Source organism: Pteropus alecto, unplaced genomic scaffold (genome assembly GCF_000325575.1).
Source record: "Pteropus alecto unplaced genomic scaffold, ASM32557v1 scaffold25, whole genome shotgun sequence".
NCBI lineage: Eukaryota > Metazoa > Chordata > Mammalia > Chiroptera > Pteropodidae > Pteropus > Pteropus alecto.
In genome coordinates, this window is record NW_006441955.1 from 14,120,626 (window position 1) to 14,137,986 (window position 17,361).

General features: G+C 39.2%; 1 protein-coding gene across 1 annotated transcript in view; it reads left to right on the forward strand.

The window, feature by feature from the left end:
* ROR1 (receptor tyrosine kinase like orphan receptor 1) overlaps positions 1-16,605 on the forward strand; it is a 161,169-nt gene extending 144,564 nt beyond the window's left edge. The window contains exon 9 of the mRNA XM_015595068.1: positions 12,530-16,605. Coding sequence (XP_015450554.1) covers positions 12,530-13,957 — 1,428 coding nt within the window. The 3' untranslated portion in view covers positions 13,958-16,605. The remainder of the gene's footprint in view (positions 1-12,529) is intronic.
* Positions 16,606-17,361: the final 756 nt, after the last annotated feature.

Genomic DNA, 17,361 nt, shown 5'->3' on the forward strand with positions numbered 1-17,361 from the left:
ACAGTCATTTCCATTTGGGAAAATTATTGATTTTGTGGTTCTGCCTCAATCTTCAACTCAACATCAAAGAGCTAGTGATTGGAAGAGATAAACTGTGAATATAGGACTTTTTAACTCTAGATAAAGCCCTTGCACTTGCCTGACCCCATGATAACTTTTTCATAGAACAAATCACGCTAGGAAGGGGAAGTCAGAGGCCAGGTAAACAAGTAAATATGCTTCCTTTTGGTCAGTTTGGGCTGAACACTAACCACAGGCATCACCTGGATTGTGACAAGTTCTTCAGAGTCCTATGTAACAGTTGCAAGCCTCAGTGACAGAGCCTTGGTCCTGCCAGGGACATGTGAAATGTGGCCAGAGCAAAAATAGTCTGCCATTCTCCATGGACATAGAGACACATGTAAAGTATACTGGGATAAAGTTTCCCAAAGGCTTGGTGAAATAAACATTGTTTTCATCATTTCTGGATCATTTCTGAAGTGTGCCTTGCAACATCTCCCACTGTCACGATTTTTTCCGACACAGGGCTTTAGAATTTAGCCTTAATCAGCCCACAAGCAATTCTGAACCAGACTGAAAAAAAAGGAATGGCTCGAGCAGATTTGACTGGGTTGAGGGGAGAAAGGAAACAACAAAAACAAAAATGCAATTTTTTTTTTCTTGCTCTCCTAAGAGATTTGGCTCTACATTTGAGTTATTCAGTTGTTTGTTTTGGTTCTTACTGAGTGCCTTTCCTGGAAAAAGCACAAAGGACTTCGTAGACCTTAAAGAAAATTTCTAAATATAAACAGTCAATCTCTAAAACCGCTCTGAAAGGTCACTGACATATAAATATTACATGTACCTATAAAATCTAAAAGAAAAGGACACGCATAGGAATGAAGGAGAAAAAAAGTCCTGAAAACAAACACCCTATAGGAGTGAAATCAAAAGGATATTTGTTGGCTGGGATGAGAAAGGAGTGAAGGATGGAAGCTGGTCTGCCCTGGCCTTATTCTTATTTCTTCTTGGCCAATTCGAAAGTCGCAGGTTCCAGGATTCTTTCTTATTTATCTAAATGAATGTGCCCCTCAGGGTTTAAACTGTCTGTTTCCATCTCTCTCCACTTGCTGAGCTACTAAAACCCCCCTGAGTGTTTGGCTTAAGAAGACACTCCACTGAGAGATTAGAAATCCAGACCCTTCAGAAGCGACACCAGGCCACTGCAAACAGACTGGCTAACAGGACCTGGCGTGAGTCCCCAGCGAGGCGGACCCTGCAGTTGGAAGTTAAGACTTTTGATGAGGCTCTCATTTCCTTCTGATCTGAAGGAGAAGAAAGGCAGGGGACCAGAGACTCATCTTCACTCAGCCTCGAACAATCAGGAGGCAGAGGTGCCTCCCCTAACTTCAGCTCTAGCTGCCCTGTAGCCAGTAGAAGCCCATTAGCCTCTCTGAGTCTCGGTCATTTCTATGTTCAGAGAAAGAAGCAGGCTGTGATCATGTGAAATACTGTTTATTGTCCTTTTATTTTGTTCAGCAAGAGATTTCAGCTCATTCCGTTGGATTAACTAATCTATTTTACCCATCTTTAAAATCCTCTGATGAATACTCCAGCGATGCATGAACCATGTAAGGTTTTTCTATTGCATTACAAATTTTCCAGTCCGAGTGGGCGCTTTTTAAAAGTGCTATGGAAAATGAACCTTCTTTGAGAAACCCGAAAACCAAACCGTAACATCCCTTCTCCCTGATTCTTTTCTCTCCCCACAACCTTCCAACTGTCACATGTCTGAAAAACAGAGCAGTCTTTAATGGTGTAAGTAAGGGAGAAAAGCTGCGCCACGTGTTCCTCCAAGAATTAGAACGGGGACAGGGCTTCTTCAAGCACAGGGTGGGCCCTTTCCTGTCCTCCGTGTGCGACTGCCCTATGTGGGATTTAGGCAAGCAGAGAGGTTAAGGAGTGGAGGAGTTTGAGAATGAGGGGCAAGGAAGAGCAGGAGGCAGAGCAGAGGTGGGGACAGCTACGCTGAAGCCTGCATAGGCCTGTCGGTCAAACCCCTGCAGCTCCTGGCGGATAAAAGGAATATTTGAGGAAAGGCAGGATTTGCCCACCTTTCTAAAACTGGTGGCTATATTTTATTTCTCATCTTACCCCCATCTCTTGCCATCTTCTCTGTTTCTTTTCTTCCAGGCAATTCATCTCTCCTTTTCCTTTCCAGCCAAAGTCGCTGCTAAATGTATGTCCACTTGATTATATTCTCTGGGCCTGTCCCTTTTGCCAGCAATATGCGTCCATCGGAAAAAAAACCTACACTTTTGAAACCCCCTGTACTTACCTAGTGTCACCACACTTGATACTAAAATGTCCTTAATAACTTTTCCACTCACTACTTAAAGCCATTGTCTCCCCAGGCTTCTGAGCTCATCATTCTATTGACGTGGACCTCCCCGGAATCACCGGTGATGTAATTTAATCCAATGATCTTTTCCAAGTCTTCATCCTCTTCAGTTTCTCTGGAGCATTTGATATTCTTACCCACCATCTTGAAATACTTTTCCTCTTGGCTTTCCTCCTATCTCCTCCCTTTGCTTTCCCTAGCTCTTCTTCCTTTAATTCCCTAAATGGGCACATTCTCTAATGTTTGCCAGTCTTCTTTTTCTCTTTCTTATTGCTGATTTCATCCTCTGGCATCACTTTAGCTCCCACTTGATATAATGATTCCCTAATCTGGAAGGACCAATCTCAAATTACAAAATTCTTTTTCCCAGCACCCAAATGTCCATACTCTCTGGGCCAAACTTGCCTTTCCAGCCATATTTCTTCTTAGTCTCTTTCTGAGAGGTAGTATGATAGCCTTCAAAGAGCAAGGATGTAAATGCAGAGAGATATGGCACAAATACCAGCTTCATTGTTGACTGTCCTTGAGGTCTTAAACAAGCTCTCTGAACTTCTGTTTTCTCACCTATAAAACAAGGATGAAAATAGTGCTTACAAGAGATAGTTTTAAAGTTTTTTCTTGAGGTATAATTGACGTACAAAATTATATTAGTTTGAGATGTACAACATAATGTTTCAATATTGGTTTATATTGTGACATGACTACCATAGTAAGTCTAGTTACCATCCATCACCACCTATAGTTACAGAATTTTATTTTCTTGTGGTGACAGCTTTTAACATTTATTCTCTTAGCAACTTTCAAATATACAATACATTATTACTAATTACAGTCACCATGCTGTACATTACATCCCCTAGACTTCTTTATTTTATAAGTGGAAGTTTGTAGCTTTTGACTCCCATCACCCATTTCACCCACTCCCCACCCCATCCCCTGCCTCTGGCAACCATCAATCTGATATTTTTAGCAGTTCGAGATAGATAGTATATCTGGTACCCCACAGGTACTCAGTAGCTAGAAGTTATTGTTATTTTTGTTATAACAAATATTATCATTCGTGATGATATGAATAACCACAAACCTTTTAATCAACTACCAAGTGCTGTGCACAGGATAATGTGGGTTGAAAGGCAATCTGTAGGATCTGGCAGCCCACAGCCTCAACTGGGGTGAGGAGAGAGGCAAGGGAGTCACAGCAAAGATTATAAAGGTACTCCTTGTGGCCATCCAGTTGGCATAAATTCACTGCCTCACACCCTGTTCATATCCTGGACAAAATCTATCAAGGTGGAGATAGTTGATAGTGAGGTCTGGGAGGCTGTCCGGTACAAAGCCTCAGCTTAAACCTATGTCTGTAGAAACTTTACTTCTAGGGAGAATGAGTATTATAAATGAATATATTATAAATGGGTATTATGAATAAGCTAAAGTACTTCCCATGCATTATCTCAACAGAATCTTTATAATAACCCTATGAAGTAGGTACTAATTTGAGCCTGATTTGGGGGGTGATAAAAGTGAGACTTGAAAGTAAGAGTTTCCCCAAAGTCACACGCCTAGGAAATGGCAGAGCCAAAACTCAAACGCGGGTCCACCCAATCCAGAGCGCAAGTGCTTCCTCATTTTACTCTCCTTCCGTGATTTCCAGGCTGACTGAAACACACAGGCCCGCGTGACAAGCGCATGGTGGCTCAAGCTGACATTAAAATTACTGGCATCTGTTCTGCCTATTTCCAGGCAAAGTAGAGCCTCTCCCACTGACATTATAAAGTAATTCCACCACAGAATCAACCCTGGTCACCACCAAACATTCATACCAACTATCAGAAATTTACGTTACAGAGCAAAGAAGTGTTTCTGATGTTAAATCACTTCCAGAGAAGTGCCGCTGAATTCTGGGCAAATGTGGCAAACTGTTGGTTGAAACTCCCTCTAGAATTCGCTTGCATGAGCCAAAAGGCACTTAGTTCGGCTGCAGTCTTTGAAAATGTCCATAACCTCCTAAAACAAAATGGTTGTGGCCGTTAAGCTTTTAAAATGTAATAATTTCCATTTATGAGTGGAGTCCATTGTTTCACCATTCTAACACTGTTTACCTAAGCGCCAGTAAAATGCACGAGAAAGGGAAATAGGCTTTGGAGTCAAGCAGATTCCTGTCAACAGCCAAGTCCAGATACTAAAAACTCTCTATTTTGTGTGCTCTCTAGGGCTCTTGTGCCCAGCTCAGGCAAAGGCTGCTGTTGAAGATTTTGTTCATTTATCCCAGGTCAACTAATGGGGACAACAGAGGATCAACCAGAGTGAGGTCTAGATCTCAGGGACTAGAGAGCAATTACACCTTGACATTCCACCAGTGGGCCTCACGCTTTTAAAATTGTGGAGCCCTTTGAGGACTGAATGAAAACTGCCACTTCTTTCCAGAAAAATACTTCAGCTTTGGAGTCAGACGTAGTTGGATTTGAATCTTGGCATCACTACTTAATAGTTTTGCTTTTTAGGCAAGCTAAGGTAGTTCACATGCCTTGAATGCGTTGATTTCTTGATCCATAAAATGGAGAAATCATAGTATGAGGCTTTCACAGGATTATGATGAGGATTAAATGAATTCATGCATTAAACACTTAGAAGACGAGAAAGTGTAGTATAGTCACTCAGAAGAGACCTGGAATCTGAATTTACAACCCACTGACTATGGAATCATTTAACTGCTCTGATCCTCAGGTTCTCCATCTGTAAAACGGGGATACTAGTAATAGACACCAATTTAATAGGGTTATTGTGAAGATGAAAGGAGTCAATATGTATCGAATACTCATAACCTAACACATAAACACTTCCAAAAAAACTTAGCCATTTTTATGATCTCAGTGTTTGGCACATGGCAAGTATTCATTCAATACACACTATCTACTATTAAGCTCAGATGACAATCACCTAGAATAGGAACTGTGTCCTCTCCTTTCATGGTTCTTGCATGGCTCCTCATATACTATTCTGTATATATATTCTTTGGTATATAGTTTATATGGTATTAAAATATATCCAGCTATTAAAACATATCCCACACAATTGGCTGCATATGAAAAGAGAATGAACTAAAGACATGGCCCAAGCTGTAGAGTGACTTATATTTCAAAACCTTGAACCTGGCTAAGATAGTAGCCATGCAGACTATAAACTCAATAAATGCCAGTCAGTGGATCTTACATTTTCCTCTAGCTGACATTTCGAAACCATCTCCTGAAGCAGTGTTGTGTAAGTCAGAAGTGCTCAACCAAGTTTTTCAGGCACAGTGTGGTCATTCATCATGCAGAGGGCAGGGACCCAGATCCCTAAGCAATTGTCTGCTCCAGAAAGCCATATTCGTATATTCCAGTCGTCCTCAAAGTGAAGCCTGCATTCTAGGATCATCCTCATCACCTGGGAACTTTTCAAAAATGCAGACTCTCAGACCTACAGAATCAGAAGCTCTGGGAGTCTCTAGCACTTTGTATTTTAACAGGTCCCATAGGGTATTCCAGTACCTGCTCTGATGTAAACTATGCTGGTCAGTACTTGAGATTCAGAGAGCAAATAAGGCCCCAAGGAATATCAATCTCAGGGAAAACTGTGCTTCCTCCTATTACCCAGACTACCCTTCTGATTTCATTAGGGCCAAGATCTGCTTCATTATTCCTCTGACGTGGCTGAGGACAAATGCCACTGTGTGGAACCTGCTCTTCTCCTACTGAGGCTTGTGTCCAGCTAGAGTTGGCAAATGTATAGCAAAAGAAATTTGTAAAAGGGCAGCACTCTTGAATCATTCAGGCATGGGAAAGCAACCAGCCCAGGGGCTTCAGGGACTCCAGGGGGAGGTTTGGGTCAGTTGCGTCAATATGAACTTCAATTCTTTTTCAGCACCTGCCGTTGGAGCCACCTTCCTATTCCAGAGAACTGCCTCGGGCTCTGGTTCCCTCCACCTCATGTAGTTCTGCTTTTTATCCATGTACCTACTTCAAGTTAGACTCAAAAGTAGAGAATTCATACCCTGTTCAGGTTAGAGGCCAGAAGTCACAGAGGGGATCCATGCTTCATACATATGTTGGTGGCCATCACAAAATCTTCACCCTCATTTCCTATGGTAATTACTTATATAAAGTAAGCAGGGAATAGAAAGTTAGTAGTAAGCAGTTTCACCCAGAGATGTCATTTTGAAGTATGATCACCTAAAGTGTAACTTCCCAAAGGTGGAAAGAGATAAAGTCACTGAGTCTGTCCTTATCTACCTGCTACCTACATAATTAGAATTTTTAAAAACCCTACCCATGGTTCAATGCATTCCTGTCTAAAGGTAACATGTCTAAAAGGGTCACATGTCCCCACTTGGTACTCATCACTTAAGTGAAAGAAGCCACCAACATCAGCCTGGCCTCACTATCAACAGTTTAGACAGTACTACAGTACTCACATCTGACTCACATCTAAATGACTCATATCCAAACTGTTCTCCCTATAGTTAGTTGCTCTTCAGAATTTCTAAAGGAAGAAGCACAATCAAATTTAGGATAATGTATCAACTTCTACATCAACTTTGATTTTTCTCCCCCACTGCAAATTAGATAATTTTTAAAACCTCACTGAGGCAGATGTGTGTTTACTTTGAGAAGTAAAAACGTTAACATTTAAAACTGAAAGCCTGTTTCAGTTTTAAGGTACTTAATTGCCTTACAGCATATAATAAACCGAGCCCATCTTGTCATTCAACTAATGGAGGGGGTGATAAAGAGATAGGAGCCCAGGACCCTATTCGTTCCAGTTTTCCTTTGTACTGGGTTTACTTTGGCACCGTGCCTCATGTGTATTTTACACTTCTTTACATTTTGTACATCCCTGTATGACAAATACTTGTCAAACAAAAACTAAACAGATTTATAACCCCTTAACTTGAAATGAGCCAAAATTGAACTGCCAAAACTTTATGACTTCATTTTCTTTCATAGTTTTCCACTACATTGGTTCAAACAGACAAACCCCACTTGAGGTCAAGCAGAGGTCATTTCACTTTCATTACTAAAATATAATTTACAATATGCCAGACCTAAACAAGTTTAGCCTAAAGGGTTTGTATAATGTAAACCATCTGTTCCTCAACAATACAGCTAATTTCCTGCCGTCACCATACAGTCTACTGACTGCTTCTTTAAAGGTTTTTATGATTTTTTAACTAGTTCAGGATTTATGTAAAATTTGAAAATGAGTCTATAGTTAAGACTCATTTGTACCAAGTAACTTGAGTATTTTAAAAATGCAAATCGCTGTGTAAATTGTTCCCCTGAAACCAAGCTCCGAGCAGTTTTTTCTGAGTACTTCTATGCTGGCTGCTGCACAGGTGTTTCAAGGATTTTGTAAAATCTGCCATTTTAGTTGCTTTTCATGTTTCTTTCCAAAGCAAATCCCCAAATTTGGTTATGACTGGGTCCGGTGAACTATTCCTTCTTCCTTCTACAGGCTGGAGAAGAATTGGGACTGTATGTGATATGGCCTACCAGGTATTTGGGAGATACGACGTGACGCAGTTGGGGTCAAAATATACTCTTTCGTGTGTCTGAGCAGGGAGAAAGATCATTTATAATTCCACCAAGTGACCACACACTGAAGGCTGACCTCGCAGCCCTGCAAGGTGTCAAGCCCCAGGTTGAGCCTTCAGAGACATTCTATGTCAAACTGGGATTACCAACCAGCCAGCTTCTCTGGTTTCAAACTGAATGGCGTGGCCCAAAGCAGAAGGTCTTGCACACGCAAGAGCAGCAATTTTGGCTCTCCTGCAAATTCCTCATACCTTTTTAAGCCTCTTTCTCCATCCATAAAATGGCAAGAGTAGTTCTTTTTGCAAAGGCGAATATGAGAGAACGAATTTGCTTACCTCAGTGTAGGGGAATGCAGCCAGGCTTCTTAGCCATGAAGCCCCAGGGACCTTGTGTCAGGCTGGTGCCAAGGTCCTGTCCACCCCTTATTCTCTTCCAGCCCCTAGAAGTTTGGCCTGCTTGCTTCCTTTTCTCATCTGCCACCATCCGCTCTTTCACATGGGTTCTTATCTCTTCACCTCCATCCATATCTCCCAGAATCCTAGAAGAGCAAGCCAGAGGCCACTCAAATTCTCAGCCTCCAAAACAAAGTTTCTGTCATTTTTTAAAGTTTTTTTTTTTTTTAATTAACTACAGGAGAACAGAGAAAGATTAACAGGAGGAAACTTAAATATCTTTTTAAAAACATAAAGGGAATTATAGAAGATTATCTAGAACTACTTAAATAAATGGATCTAAATCATTTGCATTTAACTCCACTTTCTACATTACTTCCCTAATAAGGAAAATAAGATTGATTTAAAAAGCACTTAGTAGGTAGAAATTGTTTTCATACATAGTTGCATCTAATCCCTACTGTAACTATGGAAGGTAGGTATTATATTATTTCATAGATATGGAAATAGAGGATAGAAAAGTTAAGAAACTCACTGAAAGTCGGTCAGCTATTACATAGGACCTACCCCACAGGGTTGTTGTATTAAATGTTAATATTTGTTGAGTGCTTAAAATAGTGTCTGACACGAAGTACGTGCTATATAAATATTAACTACTAATAGAAAGCAACAGGTCCAAGATACAAATTCAGATTAGTATGAGTCCAAAGTCACATGGTTTGAATTACACAACACTACCTATGGGTCAGTTTCAGCAGGGATGGAGAAAGGAAGAGAAGTGTCCTAATGCCTTGTTATATTGGTCTAATATTCCTTGGGTTTAGTTCCTAGTTCTCATTTTCCCTCAAAAGAAGTTTATTACTCAGTCCGTTGACCATTTCTGTCAACAAAAGCCAGGGGATCCTGTTTAGATGAAAAAGTAAGTAATACCTTCCATTCCATTTAAGGGGCCTTCACATAAACTGGATTCATTTACATCATTAGGAAAAGTTTTGATGGGAATCTCAATCTTATTGTCATGCAGGAAAAAATTACATTGGCTTACTCTTGCCACAAAAGCAAAATCATCAGAGCGCTGCGGAAGAAAAAAGGTTACTTTTCCCATCGCCCACATGCTGTTCTCCCAAAGGAACTTCTTAACACCCACAGGCATTCAGACCTTACAAACAAAATGGAAAATAGGAGATCTGAGATTGCAGAAGAAATTTCCAGATTCAATGGAAATTTTGGAAAGATTGGAAAGATTGGTTTTATGATTTTATTTATTTATTTGTTTGTTTGTTTGTTTGTTTGTTTGTTTGTTTTGGTGACATTAGTTAATGAAATCCAGTAAGTTTCAGGTGTACAATTCAATAGTAAGGCATATATATATATATTGCATTGTATGTTCCCCTCCCATAGTTAGATTTCTTTCTGTCTCCACATATTTAACCCCTTTTACCCCATCTACCCCCCTCCTCTCTCCTCCTTCCTCACTCTTCCCCTCCTACCCTCTGGTAACCACTTGTCTAGTGTCCATGTCCATGAGACTCTGCTTGTTTGTCCTGTTCGTTTGTTGCTTTTAGGTTTATATCCCACATATAAGTGATATCATGTGATTTTTAACTTTTTCTGTCTGGCTTATTTTGCTTGGCATGATTATCTTGAGATCCATTCATGTAGTCTCAAATGACAGTATTTCATCTCTTCTTAGTGCTGAGTAATATTCTATTGTATATGTGTACCACTGCTTCTTTAGCCAATCATCTATCTTAGGACACTCTGGTTGCTTCCATGCCCTGGCCACTGTGAATAGTGCTGCTATGAACATTGGCATGCAAATACCTTTTCAGATATAGATTTTCAAGTCTTATTTTTGGTTTTATGTTTTTAAATTAGTTACCTTTTTGAATTGGCAATATATTGGCCTGGTTCAAAATTTTTAAAAAGCATAAATTGAAAAATTTAACTCTTGTCTCCTCCTCCTAGTTCTCCCCTTTGTACCCTCCCAGTAGCCACTGCTGTTTCCTGAGCATCTTTTCAGGGTTTCTTTATGCATGTAAAGAAACATGAATACATTTTTATTCTTTTTCTCCTCCTCTTTCACACAAAAGCAGCATACAGGAGTAACATTTCTTTTGCTTTATATTTTTAACTTAACAATAGGATTTTGGAGATCTTTCCATATCAGTACATACAAAGAGCCCTCATTTGTTCATACAACTGTATAATATTTTAGTTACTGGCTCTACCATAATTACTTTAATGTCTTCTCTAGGTAAACATTTAGGTTGTTTCTACTCTCTTACTGTTACAAACAATACTAAAATGAATCGGATAGATCAATAACCTTTAATTTACTGAATGTTTAAAGCAGTGCATTACCATTGCTTTCAGCGGAAGTAACTTTCCTATAAGAAATTTCCAAATACAAACCCCATGACCTCTGCTTTAATGAATAAACGAGACCTATTTATAAGAAACATTATTTGCTTAGAAGAATTAATATTTCAAAATCTTCAATTCCATTTTGTCCTTTTAAGTGGGTATTCTGCTGCCTTTATTTACACTTATAATTAGGTTAGTGGGCATTTTGCCCTGGAAAATATCAGCCTAGAACAGAACTAATCGTCATGAATTCTAAGTTAGTGGAATTCAGATTAGAGAAGTTTTTCGCTTAATTTTCTAAACTGTTTTAAACTCTGTACAGAGAGCTCTGCATCCCATATGGAACTGCAGAATTGTCAGCTTCAATTGGGATCCTCAAAGAAGTATTCTTTTTCTAAAAAATAAGGACTTAAAGTATAAAATTATTTTAAAAAATCAGTTTATGTACAAATGCATTACTTTTATAACTTTTTCGCTAACAAATTAGACTAAACGTCAGGCTAGATTTGAGGTGAATTTCAAAAAATAGGAAAAACACATGACACTATAGACATTTACCACCAAGATCAAATGTCACAATTTAATGCTTATTTTCACTGTAAGCTAGATGCTTTCCCTGTCTGTTTTAAGGTCAATTAGTAAACAACCCAGTTGCAAAGCTGTAGGAATATCAATTGCTATGAAGGGCAATGCAAGAAATGGAAATCAGATTGAGAGGACAAACTATATTCATAAAAAGAACAGCAGCAGCAAAGTAACAATAGCTAAAAGTTAAATAACACTATATATGCCAGCCATCATACTGAGTACTTCACAAATGTTAGCTTACTCAAAGTTCACAAGAATCCTACAAGTATAATTAATTATATCAAGGATTATCATCCCATGTTCTGGATGAAGGAATCAAGCCACAAGGTGGTTAAATATACACAGGGTCACACAGCTGGTAAATGGAGAAGGCAGGATTCAAAATTGGACTGTCCGGCTGTAGAGGTCATGCATGTAACCAGCCACTACACTGCCTCTCACTTGTAGTGGTATTTAGACTATAAAGCCAAAAGGACTCCAGAGGAGGCGAAGACCATAGTGGTCAGAAAGAGTTTCAGAGAAAGCAAGTATCTGATAAGTAGAGAGAAGCACATTCCACATCTCCCCGTTTCTACTGTGAGCATCACAGGAGGACAATGTTGTTTTGGTTTCTCTGGCTTTTCACACAATCAATATCCTAAGAATAGGAGAGCGTTGCAGGAACAAAGGTATTGGGCAAGAATGTGCATGGTGTCTCAGGGTGGGCAATGAGAAGACCTATTTAAATAAAGTAATGCTATCACATAGAGGAGTAGCAAGGCAGGTTAGGACCAGCTCACAAACACTGTAAGCGTCAGGCTAAGAATTAAGGCTGTATTATCTGCGGCAGTGCTTTCTCACACTAATGTTCACACAGATCACCTGGGGTCTGTTAAATGCACATTCTGATTCAGCACGTCTGAGGTGAGCCTAAGAAGCCTCATTTGTAATAAGATTTGAGTGATGCTCATGTTGCTGGTCCCAGGACCACACTTTGAGTAGCAAGACTCTAGACAACAGCAAGAAACCATGGTTGGAGCAGGAGGGGTAGATGGGGAGATAGGGGAGTGGTGGACAGAAAGTTGCCTATGGCAGCTTTGAGTTGCAGCCAGCAATTTTAAAGACTTATAGACCTACAATATTTTATTTAATCTGATTTATAGAACTTTATATGGCTCACACACCTCCTTCCAGATGCCAAGAAGGTGCCTTAAGAAATGTTTTAAACCACACTCTTCCTTTCTTTCATACAGAGCAAGGCTAAGGAGCTGCCACTTTCTGCTGTACGTTTTATGGAAGAATTGGGTGAATGTGCCTTTGGAAAGATCTATAAGGGCCATCTCTATCTCCCAGGCATGGACCATGCCCAGCTGGTTGCTATAAAGACCTTGAAAGACTATAACAACCCCCAGCAATGGACAGAATTTCAACAGGAAGCCTCCCTGATGGCCGAACTCCACCACCCCAATATTGTCTGCCTTCTAGGTGCTGTCACTCAGGAACAACCTGTGTGTATGCTTTTTGAGTATACGAATCAGGGGGATCTCCATGAGTTCCTCATCATGCGATCCCCACATTCTGATGTTGGCTGCAGCAGTGATGAAGATGGGACAGTAAAATCCAGCCTGGATCATGGAGACTTTCTGCACATTGCAATTCAGATCGCGGCTGGCATGGAATACCTGTCTAGTCATTTCTTTGTGCATAAGGACCTCGCAGCTCGCAATATTTTAATCGGAGAGCAACTTCACGTAAAGATTTCAGACCTTGGGCTCTCCAGAGAAATATACTCCGCTGATTACTACAGGGTGCAGAGTAAGTCTCTGTTGCCCATTCGCTGGATGCCCCCTGAGGCCATCTTGTATGGCAAATTCTCTTCTGATTCAGATATCTGGTCTTTTGGGGTCGTCTTATGGGAGATTTTCAGTTTTGGACTCCAGCCGTATTATGGATTTAGTAACCAGGAAGTGATTGAAATGGTGAGAAAACGACAGCTGTTACCATGCTCCGAAGACTGCCCCCCTAGAATGTACAGCCTCATGACAGAGTGCTGGAATGAGATTCCTTCTAGGAGACCAAGGTTTAAAGATATTCATGTCCGGCTTCGGTCCTGGGAGGGACTCTCAAGTCATACCAGCTCTACTACTCCTTCAGGAGGAAATGCCACCACACAGACAACCTCCCTTAGTGCCAGCCCCGTGAGTAATCTCAGTAACCCCAGATATCCCAACTACATGTTTCCGAGCCAGGGTATTACACCACAGGGCCAGATTGCTGGTTTCATTGGCCCACCAATACCTCAGAACCAGAGATTCATCCCCATCAATGGATACCCAATACCTCCTGGATATGCAGCATTTCCAGCTGCCCACTATCAGCCAGCAGGTCCTCCTAGAGTGATTCAGCACTGCCCGCCTCCCAAGAGTCGGTCTCCGAGCAGTGCCAGTGGGTCGACTAGCACTGGTCATGTGACTAGCTTGCCCTCATCAGGATCCAATCAGGAAGCAAATATCCCTTTACTACCACACATGTCAATTCCAAATCATCCTGGTGGAATGGGTATCGCTGTTTTTGGCAACAAATCTCAAAAACCCTACAAAATAGACTCAAAGCAACCATCTTTGCTAGGAGACTCCAATATTCATGGACACACCGAATCTATGATTTCTGCAGAACTGTAAAATACACAACTTTTATCAGTGTGGTACACAAGAAACTAGAAAGCCGTAGAAAAGATTTATATTCAAATGTTTTTATTAAAGTAAGGTTCTCATTTAGCAGACACTGCAACGAGTATCTTCTGTGAAGTTTAACTTTGTCTTACCAAGCAGGGCAGACACCAACCAGAAAAAAAACATCGTGGAATTAATGCCTCATCAGGGTGTATGCCATTGCATTGGGATTGGTACATCTGGTTTCAAGAACTGAATATTGCAAACCAGCAAAGAGGAAAAGATCCTTGTGATTAAGCATCAAACCAAAAAGGAAAGTCAAATGGTGCTTTGTATATTTCACCTTCGGTCACCATGACTGGTCTCTCCCCAAAATGTATATACCGTAGCATTTGTCTACCTGCTGTCTTTTCTTCAGGACAGATGTTCAGGAATTATATTGATTCGATTTAGACTCTATGCATCTTTGTATGGAAGTAGTGTTCAGAATCAATAAGGAAACCTTAGGCCAAATTTGAAATCCCTGATGGAAACGAGCCATAAGACAAATGTTAAGTTCCCCTGAAGCCTTCTACACAGTGGGGCTTCTTTAAGAAGGCGTAGAGTGTGGTTCTTTGTGAATCTCCTCCGTGGATCACAAAGGCCTTTTTCTACATTTTCTTTTCCCACAGTGTGTTTACAAAAGCCCTTGAAACAACAAAGGGCATCAGACCATAAGAAGACTAGATGTGGATGCTGGAATTGATTGTTGGTTGATAGTGCTAGCTTACTTTGTTGCATTAGAAATGAGGCACTACAGGAAACACAGTTGGGAAAATTGCCCCTAGGCCTAGATCAGCATCCAAGGGAGAGGAACAAGGGTTCCCATGGGCACGACCTAACAAGAGCTTCCCTGGACCAATAACATTGAAGAATAGAGGTGTGGCCACAGACCAGCACATCAGTGCTTGCAACCTGGTGCCTATGGGTTGTCCAGGGCATACGGATGTTCACCATCAGTGGACTCTGGGGAAGCAGGAAACTCTATGACACTAATATCTAGTTAATTTAAAGTTTTTCTCACTTTTTTTCCTGATCTGGATATGTGCACAGATTTTATTCTAGCACCAAGAATTATGTCAATTTATTCATAGTGTTAGTTGGAATCCAAAGACTATGAATTCTATTTTGTAAAATATTACAGTATTTAAAACAAAAAAACAAAACAGGTACTGAGTTCTCACTTCAAAGATTACCAAGAACTGAATTTTTTAAGCTGGTAAATAGAAGCAACATGATCATTTTTGCCTTAGTTAGAGGAAGGTGTCGAATGTACATCTCATGCAATTTACCTGCTAGCCATCTTTTGCCAAGTTTAGAATTCGTATGGGTTTCAAGTTCTGTATAGAAAAGAATGTTATGTTTGATTTTTCTCTTGTTAAAAAATAACTCCTTTATTCTAAGTACAATGTCTCAAAGTCTCATTTTTTTTTTCTTATTTTATAGCTACAGAGACTTAGAAAGAGACTTACAGGATATAAAGTAATTCCTGGAAATGATATTTAATAAGGAGAATGTAAAAGAATTAGAAGCACATTGATGTTTCCATTTTTAAAAATAAAATTAGGATGAGAAATCAAGGAAATGTTTACCAAAATATGATACAGTTTTCCCAAACACCGAATCTTCAAACAACAAACATGGACTTATAGGTACTGTGAACTTAAAGAATTGGCTATATCCAGATTTATTCAGAGATAAATTATGACATATTTTAGTGGCATAAATAAGCTGATCAAAGTCACATTTCTTTAGGTAGAGGAGAATATTTGTATCCTTTTGTTGCTATGCAACTGTTTAATGATGAAGATTCAAACCACAATTTTGTATATCATACGACAATCAATTGTTTTCCAAAAATATTTATTATTTTAAGTAAACACAATTTCAGTGAATCTGAGTTTTTCTAGGAGTCCCGTAAAGGGAAATTAGCATTCCATGAGCCAGTAAAATACCTACTCTGGAAAAACATTACTAGGGTTAAAAAATAAATTCAAGTTAGTTTTTTATAAAGAACTATAACATTTATTTTAAACATTTTATAATTACTGAAGTCATTAAGGTGAGCAAACTAAATTTCAAAACCACTTGTAATATTGTGTCTTATGATAGCACTGTGATACTACATAACACAGTCCCTTTTGTATTAAAAATAGTATTCTTTTCACGAACTGAAAAATATCTTTTGCTTTGTTGACAATGTTTTTTGTAAGATGACCTTATTTTCAGATCTTTTCTTTTTTTGCACAAAACTATGTTTATGGTTTGTATCACAGAAGTGAAAATATATCTCTGCATTTTTATATCTGGTCTGTTTCCTTGTTTCTTTTGTTTTTTTGTTTTTAACTCGATATAGATTTTCTTCAAATATATAATGGCAATATTCAGATATCTTGCCCTGCCGTATCTTTTCTTATTTTCACTGCATGCATTTAATCACTGTATTACTTAATGTTTGATTTGTTATTATGGGCATTTAAAATAGACAAGCATGGAATTGTAATGACAAAAAGGCTATTTTATATTGAGGATATATGCATTTGTATTTCACACACCAGAGATGATATTAAACACTGATTATTTTATGCTGCTGTTTATTAAAAATGTTTACCATAAAATAGTATTTCCTGAATATTGCTATCATGGAGGTATTTGGGGATTTTAATAGTATTTCTCCTAATGATTGACATTTCATAGAAAGAGGAATCGTAATTCCTATTTAGTACTATTCCACCGAAATGATTTTTTAAGGTAGGCTTTTAAAATAGACTTGGGCATTCTTTTGCTAATGACCACAGGTGGATGGGAGAATCCCAATGATTTCATGAACATATACTATTTACCAAGATTATGGCAAGATTTTAATTTTTAAAATCAAGATAATATATTAAATAATTACAACCTAATGGAATGTAAAAATTGAGTTTAAAGTTGCATCCTTGATGTTTCCATATGAACTTAGATATCAAAAACCATGTCTTAGAACTCTGAAGAAGGAAAAGCTGTGTACATCTTATGTTCAACTTAGATTCCAACCATATTGATAAAATAAAAGAAATGTGGCCATTTAATTGTCACAGCTTATCTTTATGACCTCATTTGCCCAAAAGAAAGAGTTTCCCATCTGGCGATTAATATACACTGTCAAGAAAAATGAGTGTCATTATGAAAGTTCAAAGAACTTGTCTATTTCTGCTATTTAATACAGAAGGGACGACAGTAAAACCTTCAGGGCCTTATCCATCTGTTTTAGGTGCAGCTCTTGTCACCACCTCAGCGATCAAACTCAATAAAGCAATCACTTCACATGGCAATGAGATCCATGTCAGGTTCAGTTTCTCCCTCTAGCTTGAATCCCAATCTGCCTTTCACCT